Source organism: Strongylocentrotus purpuratus, unplaced genomic scaffold (assembly GCF_000002235.5).
Source record: "Strongylocentrotus purpuratus isolate Spur 01 unplaced genomic scaffold, Spur_5.0 spur5_scaffold_20, whole genome shotgun sequence".
Taxonomy (NCBI): domain Eukaryota; kingdom Metazoa; phylum Echinodermata; class Echinoidea; order Camarodonta; family Strongylocentrotidae; genus Strongylocentrotus; species Strongylocentrotus purpuratus.
Genome location: NW_022145606.1, coordinates 4,071,188 through 4,093,575, shown reverse-complemented (window position 1 = coordinate 4,093,575; position 22,388 = coordinate 4,071,188). Strand labels below are relative to the sequence as shown.

The 22,388-nt window shown below is 35.6% G+C and overlaps 1 protein-coding gene across 1 annotated transcript; it reads left to right on the top strand.

The window, feature by feature from the left end:
- Positions 1–2,130: 2,130 nt before the first annotated feature.
- Positions 2,131–18,530, top strand: LOC574889 (adhesion G-protein coupled receptor G2-like). Its single transcript, XM_775291.2, has 7 exons — positions 2,131–2,532; positions 2,821–2,985; positions 3,600–3,715; positions 4,837–5,120; positions 6,293–6,359; positions 6,831–7,089; positions 18,384–18,530. Exons 1-7 carry the CDS (start codon positions 2,131–2,133, stop codon positions 18,528–18,530), a joined length of 1,440 nt encoding a protein of 479 aa, XP_780384.2.
- Positions 18,531–22,388: the final 3,858 nt, after the last annotated feature.

The following is a 22,388-nucleotide window of genomic DNA, read 5'->3' as shown; positions in this document are numbered from 1 at the left end:
TACAACCTGGAACAAAAAAAATTGATAACGTATTTATGACAAATAGAATATGAGTAAAATATGACCTATCATTGTGTAAATTTTACCTGATTAGGTACGTTATTTTACCCAGTGTCGGGTACAATTTTGCAGAATAAACATGCATGTTCCTGTCTCACTCAACTTTTTGGGGGAGTGTATCCTTACTTTACATTTTAAATCTATAAAATAGTGCCTAAGAGGTTATGAGTAGCTAGTTATGGTCAATCAATTCTACCGATTTGCGTAATGTCATTCCATTCACAAATGCATTGGACGATTTTTATTCAAGGCGGCAACATATTCTTTGTCATATTCATTGACAATACTAAAAAAGGAGCACTCGCAACAGGCCTACTCATCACCATTCATTAGCTCTGGATCCGGCATTTAAAACCATAAAATAGTTTGAAAAGTAGAATTTTACCGAATTATTGCAATTATAAGATGTTGGTACGCTAAAATCACTTGAGAACTGTAGGCGATTATAACCGCCTGTATGTAGTATGGGACACATTTTTTTTATTTTTTTATAATACAGATTATATATGGAAAATGAAACCTACATATGTGTCATGGCAATATTTTAAGGGAAACATGTTCTCTAATTAAGAAGGGGAAGCCGTATAAATCAACGTGTACATGCTGTAATAATATTTACCCTCAAATTTTAGGTAATTGTAGGTGAAGAAAACGCAGGTGAAGTGAGCCAGCAAGTATCATCTGTTACTTCCAATATCGAAGATATCACATCAGATGAAATCAGGATTGTGGCAGAAATAACATCAAACATTGTGCAGCAACATCTTACTAGCGAAGAGGTATTCTACAGACTTGAACATGAAGTTGTGATCGTTGATGAATGTTATTATGTTCCGATAATAATATAATGGGAACAAATTGGAGTCTTCCCTCCAATACATGTATTAAATTGTCATCGATGTGAAAGAGTTAAATCCCATAACCAGTTTTAACAATATTGTACGCCTTGTAACTACTGTGAATATAAAGTTTACTAGATCCTTACCCGTATCAGGCTCTTTAGGGGAAATTTTGTATATTACCCTATCGTCATTTAGTTTGATTTCCGAGATTTGACAACTTTCGCATACTGTAGTTTAAATCACTTTTATATGTTGTGTTTGAATTGACAGGTAACAAAATCTTTAACGGGTATAGTGAGCAATATAGCTCAGGTAGAAACAGAGGAACTTGAAGCCGCAGAGGAAGAAGGTGGCAATAAGCAAATTTGTCCAGGCTTTTGAGGAACAAATCAGTCGTGTTGAGGTTGCCGATGGTGGGATGCTCAACATTCAGCATTCAAATGTAGCCGTACAGGTGAATTTACATTTGTATCATAGGCTATGAAAACATAATGTGATTTCAACCAGTGTACTAAAATATAAAATGTCTTCTCCAAGTTATATATATATATATATATATATATATATATATTTACTTGGATATTCAAAATAGAAAACATGTTTTGTTAATGACACTGCAATACTCATCCATTGTGGTCGCATTAAATCGGCCGTCCAACACTGAGCGATACTTACACCGTTTGTCTTTATAGTTAAACAACCAATATTTACCAAGCAACAACATTATTTGTACATTTATTTGTGCGGAATACATCACATTTTGAATTTGGGGGATGCCTTTAATACTTGAACGTCCGTGCATGGTGCTAACCGCCTCATTTTCAATCATCATCATCAGTAATGATCATAATAATAATAATAATGACAATAACATTGATAATGATAAAAATAATGAAATTAATGATAATGATAACAAAATACAAATAATGTAAATAATTGATTATATTCCAATCCAAAAAGAACCGATTTTGTATTATTTTTGAACACCTCAACTGATCTGCCTTTACGAATTAGTCAAGTGAGAACATTTCACAGCGAACAAAGATGTCCTCTCCCAGTTCGCTTTTTTAGATAATAAAGATGTAATAGGAATAATAACACAGTATAAATACAATAATAATGATAATGATAGTAATAATACAAATAATGATGATGATGATGATAACAATACTAATAATTCAAGTTCTAATTCACATAACAGGTCCAGAGTGTACCTGTTGACGACATTATGCATGGTCTTGTGCTTTCGTTAGCTGGATCCACTTTTTCAGACCTGACCAAGTCCAATATTACCATCAATGCTCCGACCCGAGATGACCGCGATGACGTCATTGCTACCAGACCAGACATAATCGCTCAGGTCAACATTCCACCTTCAGTTTCATCCGTTATTTCGTCCACGGCCCCACTCTCAGGATCGTCGTCGAATGACAGTGGTGAATACGTCAGGGTCACCTTCAATGTATTTTCAACTCCAGCCCTGTTCATTTCTAAATCATTGCGCACATTCAGTGCAGATAATGACGGCTTCAATCGATCGGCTAATACGCCCGTGATTTCTCTCAGTATTGGTCAAGGGAAAGTAGCAGCCTTGGCCGAATTCATCAACTTTACCTTCACTACAATGACGGTAAGATAAAGTATCAGAATAACGTTTGTTCATATAGTATACTTATTGGTATTCTGCCTTTAGCGGTATTTGTAGATATCTAAATTTGTAGACATACATATATTATACAGGGGGGGGGGGAAATTTTAAAATGATATGTATTTCAACATTCTGTGTTTGATTCTCCTCATGATAAATGGGCTTTTTAACTTAATCAATCAAAATTGCCATGCATTCTTCTTTTATGCCGTATTTAACACATTTTATTATGGGTCTATGCATTTTTTTTATTTTTGTTTGTTTGTGTAGTCTGGATACGTGAATCCCATGTGTTCATTCTGGGATGAGGAGGAGGAAGATTGGTCTCAAGATGGGTGTGTTCTTGTTTCTGGAATCACATCGTCTGATGAGCGCTATGATGAGGATAACGTGCGCTGTGCGTGTGATCATCTTACCAACTTCGCTGTTATAATGGTTAGTGAAAAGCAATTAAGCATTATTATATCCATTATCACCGGTCAACTACTCCCCGGAGAACTATAACCCAACTAAACGCAGTAGGTTACTACACCTATATCGTGATAATCCTTTTAAAGACCCAGGCGTATAGTATGTCCTACGGAATAAAATATACTATGGTATATGTACTATATTATGATTTATCTTACGCCTGTTGTATTGCGAATGGATACGGTTACTACCTAGTTTCTTTTCAGACAGGTGAACAAATACTACAAGGTGTTTGTGGATGAGCGGTCATTATTCAACCTCTTCGCCTTTTACTTCCGGATAACGGTGGAGTTCAGAGCTTGTCTTGTATTGTGTTTGAATAATAGTCTCACTCTCGAGAAAAAATAAAGTTTAAAGGTGTGGTGTCTTGAGTGAATGGTAGTAAAGTGAAACTCTTTTCCTTTGTTGTTATCAGTAATATGAGGTTCTACCACTTTCTATTATAACAAACCCCCAATTTCTCAGTTTTGCCTTAACGACACATAGACTTTATGAGAGCTGATGGTCAAATAATCAGTTGTATTTGTGAATTCAAAGAAGATGTTTCAGTTAGGGCTCACATTTCTTTCATGTTACAGGATATCCACAGCAAGGAGGATTCATTAATCGAGGCATACAACATCCTGACTTACATTGGATGCTGTATTTCTATCCTCAGTCTTCTTGTGACATTGGCAACCTACCTGTGGAACAAGTGAGCTCATTGAGAAAAAAATGCAATCATTTATATAATTCAAAGGAGACATATACTGTAATGATTCTCTGTTCGTTTTATCTTCGATTTAATTTGGTAGCTTTTGAACGAAGCATAGTTACATTAACTATGAAAGAGATGCATTTTTTTTAATTCATTAATGGTTTCATTCAAATGGTTTGTGAAATACGTATAAAGCTGCAGCACCATGGGTGTCGATACTTACGTAATACCTATTCATCAGGGGGGGATGAATGAATAGATCATCCCCCCCTGATGAATAGGTATCAGTTACGGATCGACACCCATGTGCAGCACAGTGCTGTTAGATATCACTTCTGTTTGAACTAGCAAGGTTGTTGAGAACTATAAACAAATGTACAGTTTGTGATATAAAAGGTAAGAGGAGGAGGAGAAAAATGAGAAGAAATGGAAGAAGAAGAGAAACTGCCAAAATAGTATTAGTTGTTTGGTGGTGTAGGGATGGTGTGACGAGGGTCATAAATAGGTTACAATAGTCACTGCTCGCAACATAGGTATCTTTAAAACTGGTCTAGATAAACACTGGCTTGTTAAATAATTTCATATAACCTGACATCCACGCATTACGTCTTAAGTCGCATACTGACAATTGAACTTATTTCTTGGAAGAAACCGGGAGACCTACAGGACTACCTTATACCCGTATACCGATGATGATGATGATAATATTAATATGTTTATATCATCTATATATTTGATATTCTATCAACTTCGTATATCAAATACTCTGCCCCATAGTGTGCAGTTTGCAAAGAATGGAAAGAATATTTGATTTCGAGCGCCTTTGTCGTACATATATTTCCCATTTGACATCGTCCTGAATAGTTACACCTAGATTAATTTTATTCAACACGCGTGGCCATTCTGACGGTTTTGTCGCTAGTAATAGAAAAGATACACAATCACGTAATCTCCTTCATTTTACAAAACAAATCCCCCGTAATTTCACATTGCTCTTCATGTTATTTGACGCTTCTATTTTCTGTGTGGCTAGATAAGTGATGGTAAACCTGTACATGTATGGTATAATATGGCGTCGACGCTTTTTTAACCTTATTTTAATGTTGTAATATTGATAGGGATGTGAGGACCAAACAGACTAGCCAGATCTTCATCTGTTTGTGCATCACCTTGCTGTGTCTCTACACGACATTTGTCATCATGATCTCTCTGGATTCCAGAAGAGGTTATCGTGAGGTCCAAGCTGTACCATGTGGGTTCCTGACGGCCCTAGTTCACTACTTCGTGTTGTCCTCCATTGCATGGATGGCTGTAGAGGGGTACAATATTTACCTCATCATTGTGAAGAACCTTTACACCTATATCCAGGATTTTATGATTAAGGCTTTCTTACCTGCATGGGGTAAGATATTTCTTTCCTTCTTTTTGTTCTTCTTCTCGGAATAGTTAACAAATATACCATGCACTGAGAGGCTCTAGTTGAAATTATGGACCGAGGTGGCAGGAACAGCACTATTTGTTGAGGGGCGTAGCCCCCCAAAAGAGAGTGCTATTTCTGTCGCCGAGGAATCCATAATTTCACTAGTGGCTTGAATTAGTGCATGATATATTCTTTTTATATTTTTCCAACCAGCCTTCATAACAAAATTAATACTACTACTAATAATAATGTTTACTGTCACTGAAGTAGTGTAGAGTGCAGTGAGAGCAGCACAGACGACAGGCGACCGCGACCGATAGCACATTGATCTTGATCGATCGCATATATATGACGTCGTCCATGGTATAGAACCATGGTATAGTGCACTTTACCATGGATGACGTCACAGTTACATGATAGCAATGTTATGTTTGTTCACATCATACTATGTTGACCAATCACTTGAACAGGGATCAAAAATATAATGCTTACTATTTAACATATCATATTGGATACAGATAGAATGTCTCTAGATCAGAAACATTTGACAGACTTGTTTTAACTTAAACATGTAGGTACTGAAAGTATTCATCAAACAATGAGTTTGGCAAGTTGCGAAAAACCTGCTTTGCTGCGATCGACTTTCAGCAATAACAAAATGACGAATGGGCGGTGAAATATAACTTTATTACTAATAATGTAGCATAGGAAATATGTAATTGTCCCTGTTTTCTAATGAACAAAAAAATTCAAAAACTCTAGAAGTTCATTTTTATCACATTACGACGGACTGTAGTCCTCCATAAATAATCTAATAGTGTACATGAATTCGTCAATGTTGCCATTTGTGTGTAATTTCTTCATCATATGTATTAAACAGCAATCGACATGGCATGTGATTTGCACAACAATAATTTAAACCACAGAGAGTATACAAAATATTTAAAAAATCGAGATTTCTATTTCATTTTAATAAAACGTATAGTGTCGCCATTACCGTGGTAAACACTTTCGAGCTGGACAGCACAACGATCACATGAGTAGGCCTATCAAAGAAACGGGTGAAGGAATTACCTACGCCCATGTCCAATTTAGGCGTATCATGCATGACTATAAAATGATTTTTTTTTCCTTGTATACGTATGTCATTTCAGGAATTCCTGCACTTATCGTGGTTCTTACTGGAGCTATTACTAGAGACTCTTACGCCCATGATGATCGGTAAGTAGTAACCATTGAACGATTAGCCGGCATATTGGATTGCATAGCATAATGTATACCTAGTGATCTTCAAATTTCGATTACAGGAAATAACGTTTCTGTATACTTAAATCTAGATGTTTGGCATTTGGTATTAAGGTATCTCATGAGCTTAATAGCAAGTATGCGGTCATGATCTGGAATAAGTATTTAGGTATCACTTTCGTGAGTATATGTTGTGATCCCAGCTATAGAAAAGTCGCAAGGAGAATACGGTCACCACACATACTAAAATTGCACATGTTGTTTGTAACTTATGGGGCAAAAAAGCTTGGACTTGTCAACATAGATAATGGGAAACCATTTCAAATGACAATTTCTGAGTTAAAACGGTTCAAGGACCATGGAAATGTTGAATAAAGTTCACTAAAATAGTCGGTAACGATTGACTTCATTCAGTCACTTTACAAAATGCATATTTACTTTCAATAGATGCTTTCTACAATTCTGGTCTCAAATCGGTGGTCTCCTGATTCCCATGGCCATCATCCTCCTCATCAACATTGTCATCTTCATCCTGGTGGTTCTACAATTGCTCCGGTCAGCCAACATCGCTGGTCGGGAGAAAAGGGAGGTTAAGGAAGAACGTCAAGAGACTATCGAACGCGTCCAGAACGCGATCTGCATCTTGCTCCTGTTCGGTCTGACCTGGGTCACAGGATATCTTCTTTTATTCCCGTCATTCAGTAAGGTAAAGCCAACTAGCTTAAAGAATAACTCATGTGTGGTATCTATCTCTTCTAAGTATCTTGAGAACTCAGTTATGATAATTAGATACACCAGCAATACCTATTTAGATGTTTACTATCTGAAGAACATGAGAGGGAATTCCATACACATAATTATTATTTCTGAAACATTTGCGTTTAACAGGTGGCTCAACCAATTTTCGTCGTTCTGAACTCCTTCCAAGGATTGTCCATATTTCTACTCTACTGCATCCGGAAGCCTCACATCCGTAAACAATGGCGGCTAGCCTGTTTTGACTAGCTCCTGAAGAAAGAAGCAAGCACTTCCAGGGGTGGAGTAAGCTCGACGCGCCATCCTCGTTAGCTGGCGTGATTAGCACTTTCAGCCCAGGAGCCTCGGGTAATTACTTGTTGCCTACTATAAAAGACGGCAATCCCGATCCTATGTGTATGGTCAATCCGACCTATGATGACAGCCAAATTGAGGAAAGCGTCACATCACCTATCAACACAGATTTCCAAATGTAAGGGCTGCGGGCTACTTTGCTTATTTCTGTAGCCCTCCTGCGTATAATGTATGTTAATTATACATTCAATATATTTGTTTAATTTCGTTTATTATCTGAATAAATTATAAACACTTAAAATATTGTATCAAACCATACTATGTAAAAAAAAAATTATGTAAAAATGTAAATGGTTTTTTATTCATTTATTTGTAAGGTCTTCTTTTAAGAGAACATGATGTTACATTGTCTCCTATGTAGGAGAGGGGCGGGCTGAACCCCCCATTCCCCTCCCCGAGCATTTTGCAGTTATCAATGTTCCGTCACCCCATATTTGGGAAACCAGGTGATTGTTATTTGTTATAATGTTTAGTATATTTCAATTACGAAATTATATCTGTAAAACTGTTAAGTATCTTATCATAGTATTCATGATCAGATTATATTTTGTGTAACGATACTTTGTGGTGTATTACTCAAGAAGAGGTCGATTCTTTTTTGTGGTTAAATAAATGTTAGTCATGATATATATATATAATAATGATAATGCGAAAGGAATTGAGTCGATGAAAGTTGCGTAGCATAAATTCAAGATCCCGATTGCTGTCCTCTTTTTTAAAATCTTTATCCAAAGTTTGTACAAATTATCTCCGCCTTGAATCGAACCGGATCACTGGCTGAGAATGCCAATGCCTTAACCACTAGACCACACAGAACTCCCCCCCCCCCATCATCTCCTTCCACAAGCGTTTTGCAAATACCAATAGTCTGTCAGCACATGTTCGGGCAACCAGGTGAATGTTATTGTTAGCATCTTTATTTTATTTTAATGACAAAATGTAGATTAATATGTACCTTTTCGAGCATTCATGATCAGATGAATTTTCTTACATGATACTTTGTGGTCTATTACTCAGAAAAGAGTTTTTTTTTTCATTGTTGAAAAAAGTATGATGATATTGATGATATTGATGGTACGATCGTTTGCATTCAATTCATTTTAATCATTTTTAGTCATGACATTATGTATGTGTTTATATTGCACTGGTAATGAGATAATAATGGTTGCGTAGCTTTAAGCCATTGCTGTCCTCTTTTTTAATTTGTATTTGCAAAGGTTGAATAAATTGTATTCGCCGGGAATTGAATCGGATCACTGGCTAAGAGAACGCCAATGTCTTAACCGCTAGACCAAAGAGACAGGCCAGTGGCTTGGGCGACACGAGATTGAATTGACCGACAGATTTGGCAAATATCGTGGAAAATATATAAACATGTATACATATATATATATATACATGTCCTGTTAACAAAACATGTAGCGTTAAATATCAATATATACTTTAGCGGTGGTTAACGAAAAGTAGACAAGTGTTGACGAAATAATGAAATAACTGTAGAATATACATATTATACCTATTCTTTGCTTTAAACCTTTGTCTAGTAATTACAAATACTTACAGTTCTTGGAGTAACCTTCTTGTGCCATGACTAAACTGTTTAATCAGTTTCATTTGCTTCATAATGGTTTACTTAGAAAATTGCACTTTATTATACATTATTTAGGTTGTATTCGTTAAAAATGTGGTTATATTATAAACTTGATTGTTCGGGGTGTCCCTGAAAATAAGACACAAGATTAACGTTAACTTACTCAATAATACTGAATAACCTTTGGTTAATGTGCACATAACAAAATATGTTTAAATAAATATATACTTTACCTTCATACAGCGCTGAAGGTTAATCGTCTCTAAACCCTTTACATGATTAACTTACACAAATTATTGAAGAAATCTTATGTAATAAACATGACAGTAATGTAGGTATAGAAATACAAATGTAAGACAACAATATGTAGGTTTAAATGTACGTAGACAAGTTTACATATGACGACATCAACAATCACAGGAGAAATACTTTCTTAATAACTGTGTAGAAGGGAGGTATTAAGGCTAGCCTTAAAATGATTAAAATGAAAGATGATAATATCAGGCTTTACATGATGAATTTCGATAATCAATATTCCCAAATCATTTGTCTTTTCAAAACAACTTTCATCAACTCGTTTTGTTTTTCTGTCATTGCAACTTCAGACTTGTTTTAATGAATCATATTCTTGTTGTCATATGATAGAAATAAAAATGAGCTTTTCAGTGATGTATGTAATAATAATAACAATAATTTAGGATAATTGAGTAATTTACAAATATAAGCTTGGGTTTCTATTTTCACTGACACCCTGTAGTGTAGCTCGTTTGAATGTTGGATTGCCTAGTTAATTTCTGAAACTGTTGATACAAAGCATACAAAATCGGAAAATTACTGTAACTATCATTTGTATTATCATGCGCAACAAGAAATGTATTAAAGCAGTCTTAGTAATAAAATAAATAGTGTAGTGGAAAGTTGGTATTCAGATTGTTTTTATTAATCGTTTTGAATCAATTATTTCATTATATATATTTCCATTGCGATTTAAAAACGGATACAAACTGCAATTAGTATTTTCAAACCTGTCACAGCTAGCGAAAAATGATTTAAAAAGAGAACCCTAAATACATGAGATCAATAACATAATCTAAAACCAATCACAACACAAGCGCTAATTCAATATGGCGGATCACAATGATTTGTTTATGCAGATCATATTAAGGTTCATACACAGGGATCAGGCATTTATACATGACTGACTTTGAATTATAAATTATCTTTATTTCATCACGTTTTCTGCACACGGAAAACCAAAATATATCAGGACCTTGATGGTAGAGGAGAGGAATACCGACACTTGATGAGGGTGATCATACATCCCTGCATACTACAGAAATACAGCATTTTTTTAAAAACATACCCATTCCTGGAAAATAGCCTCTTTTGGAAAACTACCCCAAAGCTCTGATGGCAATGAACTCATAAGCAAGTACCCCGAGCAAGTCACTCAGGACAAGTACCCCAGGTCAAACTACCTCTCAGTTTCATGCTCGGATAGGTTGCTATTTTGAATAACTGGATAAATGCTCTTTTTGGCTGGTAGTCCAGAAGTGGTAGTCTGGGAGTAAGTGTCCCTTTTTTTTTCTTCTCCTTGAAATTGTCCGATATTTGAAAGTCTATATATAGGGTTGTCCTGTCAATCAATTAATGGATTGGAATTTCACTGAAACCCGTGTGTATCACTCTATTGCCAACACATATCATATATATATATATATATATATATATATATATATGATCGACGTGGCGAACGAGGCAGGGGCGGCCGAGCGACTTCCAAAGTGGGGGGGGGGGGGGTATCAAGGAAAAGGGGAAATTTCTGGGAAAAAGGGCACCTACTATTTCCACTTTATACACCTCACAAGATATTGGTTAAGCATCATGCTTTGCAGTTGGGCTTGATTGTCTAAACAAATGTTTGTGAGAGAGCAAAGCAAGCGAGGACAAATTTTAAGATGTGTGAGGTCCCAGTGCGAAAAATTACATCTTATAAAGAGTAAAAAATAATCCTAATGGGGTTATAAGCACATTCTCATATCGGAAGACTGAACAGAACTTTGATAAGTAACATAAGTATATCATGTATAGATGCGTGAGAGCGTAATGAGCGAGCATTGGGGGAAAGCTAGGGCTCGTTTAATGATGAGAGGAAAAGGAGACCCTTATCAGGAAAGAAAAGGAGCATGTGCCAAATTACAAAGAGCACTTATCAGAGGTAAAAATGGGGCACTTCTTACACCCTCAAAAAGAGGCACTCACCAGGGATTAAAAAAGTCAGTCATGAGAATAGGAAATGGCTTTTGTCGACGGAAAAGGGTCCCTCATCAGATTTTGATAGGGGCATTTATAAGATATTATTATATATTGTTAAAAGGGAAATTATTAGAGGTGAAAAGAGGCACTAAGTCGAAGCGCGCGAGAGGTAGAGCGGTAACTAATAGTTTGAATGAACTGGACAACAATACAAAGGTAATGAATTTATGAAAATTGATCTCGTCTATTTAAATATGTTGGTCTGAATAAGTCAGGAGTAATTGATTAAGTCGCAGTTGGATGCCGTGACCCAATACGAAATCGTAATAAGTTGTAGTTCAATGTAATTTAGTTTATCCCGTTTATTCACCATTCATTATTAAACACAATCCAAAACGAAATTCTGCAAAGGCAGAAGAATAACAAAAACAATAAGAACATGTTCAAAATTAAACATTACATACAAAATATCTGCAAAAGACAGTTGTATATCATAATACAATGTGAACATATGTCATATCAGAATAAAAAGATATATAACACTATTACTTTAGGACAATGATTAATAAAGGTAAATAGATTCAGTATAATTTCCACACATCTGCTGGAATTGATGACAAGTTTACAATATTTAATACGTATACATCATTGCATATTCCGTAAAATGCCTTCAACTGTCAGGCGTCATGGGAACAATTTCAATCTGTACATGACCTACAGACACTCCATATTTGTATCCCTATTCTAACGAATCATCACTCATTACCCTCTGATAATATAAACTCTGTTTTAAGATCTGAATGGAAATTAATCTGAATAGAAATCCTAACAAGAATCAATTATCTAAACAGCATTTGATCACAATCAAACACAATTTGTCATACTAAAATCCTGGCTATGAGCTGAAGTAATTTCATAAGTGCACTTTAAAATGCTGAAGTATTTCTTATTACCTAAACATTATACCCCAAAAAAGCAATTTTACAAGCAAGGTGCACAACTAAAAGACCAAGTAATTTCTTATACTCAAAATAATATTCAAATATGGTATACATTTTCACTACTGCATTAAACGTCATAATTATACATTTGCAGGAAGACTAACGAACCATGTAGCAGCCAAGTCACCACACGTAGCCATTGGATAGGATGCCTCAACAGCCAGCATCTACCAGCTATAATCAATAAAAGCAATAGAAACAAACATGCATTTGTTTACTGGCTATTCTGACAGCATAATCTGCATGTCATTTGGCATATCAATATAATTAAGTTCAAACTCAATCTAATATTCAGCACTGCTAAATTACTTCTTCAATACATTACTAATACAAATGTAGAAACACATCATTTCTTCAATCTTAATCAACTAATATGTATCGTATTATAAGATCTATGATAATCAAAATGAATCCCTACCAACAGCAAAGTTTATCGATAATCGATGCACACATGGGGGCAGCTATCTCTAAAGGTTTGTTTACATTCGGCCGCCCTGTATGACAATTATAACTGCACAACTAGCAAACACTTCATTGCAATAATAACATATTAATTCTTTTATATCTCCGTGGAACGCTGAAACTTCTGAATTCTCTACAAATATCACCAATCAGTATAAAAAGTGAGAAACAATATCATTTTTAAGAATATACATTTAATATAAGTTCAATTCCGTAAGAAAATGTATCGCATGATTCTCTAACACATGGATTCCTTTTCACTTGTGCAAGCACAAAATACATTATTTACTTATCAAAACAGACTCTAAACATGTAAATAATATATTTATATATGAGCGAGAGTACTACATACCAGGTAATAAACTGTCAGAACCTTATAATGCATTCAATTAACTCATCCTGGCACATGCATTGATGTTGCAGACACCTCGACTTCAAGTTGCAAAGTGACGTGACATGCCTTACACACTAGAAATATTATCATAACACGTGTTACGCTCAAGAATGTACCACACCCTATACTCGGGCCAAATCAGTGCGCCTATCCAAATGCATTGATATTCAGATTCATTACAAAAGACGCGCATCTGCTGACCATGCACATATTTTGTGAACTATTTTTTTGGTGAACTTACATCCCATCAGCCCTAACTTCATCCTAACCTTTCTCGGGAAGATGATCACCTATAATAATAATATCACGACGGAAATTCTAATTCCCGACAATAATATTTTGTTTCCCAAATATTTTTACAAGAATCAAAAGCTGCATACAAAACGCATGGCTAATCCTTACAACAAATGTAAATTTATTACTGACATTTTTACTGACATATTATACATTATAGGCCTACATGTATATCTTAATAACATCATTAATTTTAAAGTTAATTTCAAAGTTAACTGTAAAGTTTATCACTGCATACATAAAGGTACTTGAAAACCAGGTGTTTATTAATTTCAATGTGTTATGAAAATTGTATAAATCTATTTTGAACACAAACATTGCCATAACATTTTCCATCCTCTTGAATTATCAATATCTGCCGCCCACTCTGTTCACGATGGAAATGATGATGTGACAAGACGTATAACACATTGCCTACTGGACAATTTGATTCACATATTAAGCATATAGGAATGGGATAATTCAATCGGCAATGCTATTTAACACAAGTTTCGTGAATAAAGGGGCATGTTTTTACAAAAAAATCATGTTACGCGTCCACCCGACTCTACGCCATGACTCGATGAATTACAGGTAGCTGATGGCTACGGCTTCATACAGTAACATATTTTTCGAAATACATTGTAGGTATATTGACAAATTAGGACATCAATTACCGATACAGTACTTGATTCTTGAATTAACTATCTTTGTACATTTCAATATTCTCACAAGTATTGCAATAATTTATTTTGGAAGTGACATGTTTATGTAATTTTAATTTGTTTATTAGCACAGTTAAGTACATTTATAAAATACATTTTATGTGGCGAAAAATAGTATATATATTCATGATTACCACATTTACAAAAAAGGGAGCAAACAGGAAGCTCAAGTGTTTACAAATATCACAATTGTTCAACAATTTTACTCATACAATATCGCATTTCTAAAAAGATATGATTCATACAACTTCCATGTAAAAGTTATCATGCAATTATCAAGTTTTATTATGGTCTTCTCATTCACAACAACACTCCTTTCAGATAATAAGCCCATTTCCCCAAACCAAGTAACAGCCATGACATATTAATGTTCATTTGGTCAAGGTCTAAAAGTGGACTAACAACCAGCAGTAGAAGAAGGCATTACAAAAAGAAGCTCACTTGGACTCCAATCAGATTTAATCAAATAGGGCTTAGTGAACTGCGACATGATGACGGCACTCTGACGACCAGAAAAGAGGTCTATGTAAGCTGGTGTGTGTAGGTTTCTTCAGTGCATTTTTTGCAATGAAAAACAATTTTATAGGGGAAAAAAGGAAAATGGTCTTTCTATACTGGTGCTTGCTAAAGAAATGTAAATTGTATTAAGATTTTTGTAACGGTAAGATGAAGTCTAGAGCAAGATGATGGCCTCATTCTTTTGATATGCCTCAAACGAATTTGCTAGACTGTCTGGAATCTATTCCGAGGTATTCTCTAGACCGTTCTGCAGTATTGTCTAAGGCTTTACGATTGTGTCGACGAGAACGCCCTTCTAGTCCAGAGGGCGTGTTCACTCAGGTAGACGACACACCTTGTTCACTACCCTTTGAAACGGTTTCTATTTCAGTCAACGCCCGCTCGCCGCACTAGTGAACATGATGACATCGGTTGTGTGACGTACTTTCCATCATGCATATGCATTCTCCCCGCCGGGCCACTTTGAGTGATCTCTAATATTACCGCTTAGTTAAGTACGTACTATTGCTATATAGACAGTGTTCAAGAGTGTAGTGACTGGCACCTAAACCGAGGTAACCACGTTCTTAATTCTCATAGTAAATTGGACAGGGTAGTAACTGGCAACATGGTGCATGTGCAGATCGTCTGATGTCAGAGTGACGTCATCCTGTCGCAGATCGTCAGAGTGGGGCCATCCAATACTTCTAACTCTTGTTCTTGTTTGTATAATTCTATTTTCGAACGATAGGCCTATTACATATCCGTTTACATATGTTTTATATTTTTTAACTGCAATGAGTACTTCTTTGTTGTGGTATGATATACAGATTATGAACTCCTGAGTTGTCGAACTCACAATGTTGTGTATTAGAATCGAATTAAATTTAAATTAATTTAATTTGAATAAAATTAGAAGATGATGCATAGTATGTACAGTGAAAATTGTATTAGACACCATGTTATGGGAAGACCTTTTAACAGTGCATAAAAAGAAAACAAAAATAAGATAATGCAGCTCTTGTCGGTGGCACAAAATCATGTCTACCTGTAAAATACGTGGAGCCGGTATTAAAACAAAATTCACATATAGGTTCACCGACGAGCTTGAAATAGTTGGCAAATCGTCGATTCGCGGGAGGATCCGCTAAACCTCTGAAGCAACCCGTACCGCTGTACCCTGAGGTCAGAGGTCACTAGAGTGCAATGGATCATTCTGTTGACAATGTGGAACTAGTACCTTGAATACAAATATAATAAAATTGAAGATGGTTTGCAAAGCACATCATAATAAAATAGAACGGTTTAATGGCTTAAGATGGAAATGAAGACTGAAGGTTCCGTGGAAAGAAATGGTGTGGAAAGAAAGCGTTAAGGTAGCTATATAAAAATTAACCCCTCGTATGAAGGAAATTACTGATTTTCATAATGATATTGATGATGATGACAGCCCTCTGGCGTGTGGTTTTCTCTGAGTGTGTAAGGAGCTTGTACTACATGGTTGGTGCATTTCTCACGATATTGGCTATTGTCACACATACGTAATATCTTGTATTCATTATGTTATTTGTATATGTATTCTGTGTTCTGGTACAATGTATGTTAACATAATTATTTGTTTTAAGTAAAGCGCATAATAAATTATACACATTATTATGAGCTATATATGAACGTTCTGTTATTATTCTTATTATGATTATTATTATTATACTGTGAGATTTTGGAATTGTGAAAATGAAAAAGAAATTGACTCGGGTCTTGCTGAAGGTCATACCACTGTACACAGAAATGTGCCTACAAATTCATTTTGTGAATAAATCATAGTTATGAGTTGTTTTTCATGTCTTGTTTTGTCAAATCAAATGTTAATTCGCGCAATCAGAGTATGCTTTCTGTCCGTGTGTTTGAATATGATTTATTTGGTATATTTTCTTCTGTATATGAAGAGTTTAATTCCAAAAGGCGCTAAATCCCCTTTTGGTGTTTTTGAGTAAAATCAAGGTTTTCTGTTAGACCACTTTTGTTTTAACGAAACCGCCAAATTTTTACACAGTTCAAAGATCTACCCCCAAACATTATTAAAATATTGCTTAAAGAAATCCTGCCATAGTAATTATTGTTAAATATTGTTTTACTTTTTCAATTTGTTTGGATTTAGCGCCTTTTGGAATTACAATTATGATGTGTCGTTCCGCATTTCAAATTCTTAATTTTGTGTTGTTTTAAGAATGATGTTTTTTCAATGTTCGGATGTAATAACATACTTTTAAAATCATAATTCAGGGTCTAACACACACATATCTATCCATTTAACGGAACGTAATCTTGATGCAAACCTTCTACCATCATGATAACAAGAAGAGTACAGCACTAACCTGCAAACTCTGCAAAACCAGCAAATATCAAGGCTTCATTCAACAGCTCTTTCTGTGAGACCTGCAGAGTGTCGTTCTTCCAATCAATGAGCATACAAAGTGTTCCTTCACTGCAAATCTGGCCATCTCTCCGAGTATTGGTGGCTTTGTACTGCAGCCACTTCGCAAAATCAAAACCTAATTTTATGGCCAACTTTTGCAGGTTTGTATGATTTCCAAGCTTTTCTGCAAGATTGTGTAGTTCCATCTCTGATGTTCCAAGATGAAAGTGCTCGCTGTATTGAGGATGATGGCAAAATTAACTACCATATAATTGTAGCAAATATGTTCAAACAGGTGGAGTTATAAAAAAGAGCACGCCTTTAGGGTATACCGATGGCTCCACGACAAATAGGACAAATCATGTGCGCTCCGTAAACAGCCTTTTAAACAAAGGAAACGATTGCATTTTCATTTAATGCATAACCATACAAAGGACAATAATCTGTTCACAATTTAGTTTTCTTCATGATAACAAAAAAGCTTATGCATCTCACGAATAGTATGCAAACATGTATTACATAACATGAATAAAGGAGATGCGGAAATAATACAATAATTATGGTGGGTTGATTGCCAGCGATGGTCAATTATCTTGTTTGGATTTATTTCATAGCGCCATCTTTCACGATATTATACAATTATTGATGAAATTTGTTCCTATTGGAATCATGCAGAAAAGTGCTAAAATTACGCAAAAGAAGACATAAATTAGTGTCACTTTCATGGATTTTGATGTTCACTTGTTAAAATTAGTGTCTCTTAAAAAATCACTAGATTTGGGCTTTTTACGGTCTAATATGGATGACAAAACAAACACAACTCCCGACTGCGTGTAAAAAGTAGGGATCTGAGAGTGACGTCTTCGACAATATCATCTAGTATCAAGTTCTTTATTCTACTTGTGAGATTCTAATACCAATCATAGGAAACAAAATTGCTAGATAGAGAAGACTCTGACCTTGCTTTTCGAGAAGAACCTGCACCGTCTGCTAATGCATATTGAAGAGGAATGCCAGCAGATGTTGACGGTCCCGTGTGTGCAGTCATTTCTCTGGATGATGAGTCGCCTGATTGTGATTGAATGACAAACAATATCGTAACTAAGTAAAACAAATAATGTAGGTCCAACTTTAATATACAGGCTAATATATTATACTCATTGATTGCATTTGCCAAATTATGGTTTACAAATTTAAAAAGAATCATTGGCAGTCCATCGTCAACGATAAAGACATGATAAAACCAATTAGTGTTTTCTTGTATAGCTCCACAGTTAAATTATGCTGGCCCAGCGGAATCCACACAGATTGGCAGCTCTCTTGCTCTCAGCAGCTTGAGAGCACTCTACTTCTGCCCCATTGGCTGCTGTAGCAACAAGTCGCCTCCATTCTGTGCGACTACGGCTTTCTCACTCAAGTGAGTCAGGGAAGATCTTAGTCACCTTCAGCTATCTCTTCAGGATGTACGTGCAACGGAGAAAGAGGCATCCAAAAGACCTTTTGCCCATCTTCAATTCTCCATAAAAGGTTTGCCTTGGCAGGCGCTTCCCCTTTTCGTCGCAGATGAAGAAAACAAAAACATCTCTTAGACTATAATGGAAATTGGTTAGAAGTCTGAAGCATCTACGAAAGTGGAGATAGGAAGGCAGTGGAGATTGGACAACTACCCCCGGAAGACTACCCCCAGATAACTACCCCCTAGGACAACCATCCTCTGGGACTACTACCCCCCCCCCCCCCCGCACAACTTTCCTAGGGGGAAGTTGTCCTAGGGGGTATGTTACACCCTCAAATGTAATAACTCCCACAAATGTAATAACGCCCACAAATGTAATAACACTTTACCCACAAATGTAACAACACCCACAAATGTAATAACACTTTACCCACAAATGTAATAATTTCACCCACAAATGTAATAATGACTTTACCCACAAATGTAATACATTTTAAGTGATATTCTGAATCACCCACAAATGTAATAATGACTTTACCCACAAATGTAATAAATTTGAAGGGATATTTTGTCGAATTTAAAACTAAAACCCTGTAATAAAGCATGGGTAAAGCGCGCAGTCTTTGCTCCAGACCCGGTTATTTCAAAAAAATTAAAAAATCTTCAAAACTAAGACCCCACCATCTTCCAAACTAAGACCCGGTAATAAAGCATGGGTTTAGAGCGTAGTTTTTCTTCCAGACCCGGTTATTTCAAAACTTTTTAAAAATCTTCAAAACTAAGACCCCATCATCTTATTCCTATGGAAGAACATAAGTATTGAGCGTAGTCTTTCTTCCAGACCCGGTTTTTCAAAAGTTAAAAAACAAACAAAAAACAAAACAAAACAAAACAAAACAACAAAAAAACCTTTTAAACTAAGACCCCTCTATCTTCCAAATTAAGACCCGGTAATAAAGCACGGATTAGAACGTAGTCTTTACTTCAGACTCGGTTATTTAAAAAAAAAAATCTTCAAACTAAGACCTCACCATCTCATTCCTGTGGAATAACATGGGTATAGAGCGTAGTCTTTCCTCTAGACCCGGTTATTTCAAAGGAAATAGAAATTTAAACAAATCTTCGAAACTAAGCCCATCATCTTATTCCTCTTTTTTTTTCATTTAAAAAATAAATTACATTATTACATATGTGGATGGTGGGTCTTAGTTTCGAAGATTTGTTTAAATTTCTATTTCATTTGAAATAACCGGGTCTGGAAGAAAGACTACGCTCTATACCCATGTTATTCCACAGGAATGAGATGGTGAGGTCTTAGTTTGAAGATTTTTTTTTTAAATAACCGAGTCTGAAGTAAAGACTTCGTTCTAATCCCATGCTTTATTACCGGGTCTTAATTTGGAAGATAGAGGGGTCTTAGTTTAAAAGGTTTTTTTTTTTTGTTTTTTTTTTTTGTTTTTTAACTGTTGAAAAACCGGGTCTGGAGGAAAGACTACGCTCAATACTTATATATATACAACTAGGCGTTGTGGCGTGCGCCTGTAATCCAGCTTACAGTGGAAGTTACAAACTGATTCAGCCGAGGACGCAGGTTCGAAACTGAGTCACGTCTTTCGGATGGTGACGTTAAAGGTCGGTCCCCAGACGTAAATAATCATATCTGATTGATACACGTCTGTAAAAGCCAAATACACACACACACACACATATGTTCTTCCACAGGAATAAGATGATGGGGTCTTAGTTTTGAAGATTTTTAAAAAGTGTTGAAATAACCGGGTCTGGAAGAAAAACTACGCTCTAAAGCCATGCTTTATTACCGGGTCTTAGTTTGGAAGATGGTGGAGTCTTAGTTTTGAAGACTTTTTTTTTTTTTTTTAATAACCGGGTCTGGAGCAAAGACTGCGCGCTATACCCAGCTTTATTACAGGGTTTTAGTTTTAAATTCGACAAAATATCCCTTCAAATTTATTACATTTGTGGGTAAAGTCATTATTACATTTGTGGGTGATTCAAAATATCACTTCAAATTTATTATATTTGTGGGTAAAGTCATTATTACATTTGTGGGTGATTAAAAATTATTACATTTGTGGGTAAAGTGGTTATTACATTTGTGGGTGAAATTATTACATTTGTGGGTAAAGTGTTATTACATTTGTGGGTGTTGTTACATTTGTGGGTAAAGTGTTATTACATTTGTGGGAGTTATTACATTTGAGGGTGTAACAGGGTAGTTGTCTAGTGGGTAGTTGTTCGGGGTGGTTATCCGGGGGTTGATGTCCAGGGGGTAGGTGTCCGGATACGCACCCTATGATGTGTTATATAAGCCGGCATTATTTTTGAGAAATAGCTGCAGCTGAAACAAGAAAAAATAGAATAACAGTAAACCCTCTCTTGATTGAAACAAGACACAATATTCTATACTAACATATATAGAATGGTATTTGTGAGCTTATTGAATAGGCAGATTCAAACTAAGAAAATCAAATCCTACTTCTTATATTGATTCCAGAAAAAAATGATAACAATGAGAAGATGAAGTGTTGCATACTTACTTATTGGACTTTTGTTCCCTGACTCCACTCCTTCGTCACTCATACCTAAATACATGCAGAAATAAATTCAAATTGAAAAGAGTTGAGGTCTAGTGGAGGAATAGGAGGGCTGTGGATCACAAGGTATAGGGTTCAAACCCCTATCACAGCAATACTATCCACTGGCAAGATATACATCCATATTTTAGAGGTTTGTGATTTTGGACTTTCCTAACACCATCTAGAGATAGTTTGGAAATATTTAGAAAATTATTCTTTTTTGACATAAACATTTCAGGTACAATAAGTGTAAACCTAATCTCACTCCTGACACCAAATATAATAAGACATAATATTATATACTATTTATATAGAATGATAAGATACTTGTGAGATTAATTTTAATTTCGAAATTTTTCAATCATAATTATACAAAGGAATTAGGGTTACGAGTAATAAAGGTTAGGAGCCCTAAAGAAGGTTCAACAAATTCATCACCAATCTCATCGTTTGTGAAAAATTCAGTATTTGTTTGATCAAAGTAAAATGTGGAACAGATAATTATGGCATGTTGAGAATTATTAAAACAATTTAAAGAGAATCAGGGCCTTTTGGCATCACTGGGAGGACCAAGAAATCTTGTATACACAGAAGTACAAGTATTGCACCAATAACCCCAAAGTGCGCCAATCAGCTAACATATTATTTGTGTACAGCTACAAGGTATACAATAAACACAGTTTTACCTGGCATTTTATGCATTAATAGTTAAGGCATATGAAGGCATTCAAAAAAGCATAAGCCCCCACATACGATACTAAACTTGGACTTGGGTTCCTATTCTATGTCAGTGTGTACAGGTGCGTAAACTAGTTTACACATGCGTGCCTTTTATCTATATTAAAGATGCATATTATAGTGGGCTCTCATGGAGAATTTGACACCATTCGGGTGTTTGCCCAATAACAGGTGTCACCAATCACCAGATATGGAAAAGTTATTATCCTACATTTTCCTCACTCAAAGCCTCTTCGCGAGACTAGTGTATATATTAATGGCACCATCGGTTTGCTGTGTGGGAAATTCGTTTCAATACAGAGAAAAATAGTTTTCGGTGGGGTACCAAGTCTTATAGACCTACCAAACTTGAACTTGATTGCAGCAGTAGGGATGGTATGTAGTCTACACTTGAGTGACATTCCCTTGTAACAGTCTTTAAGCAGTATCTTCGACTTGCACTTCGGGCTCGGGCACAGAAAGCGGACATCATACTCGATCCTCCTAGC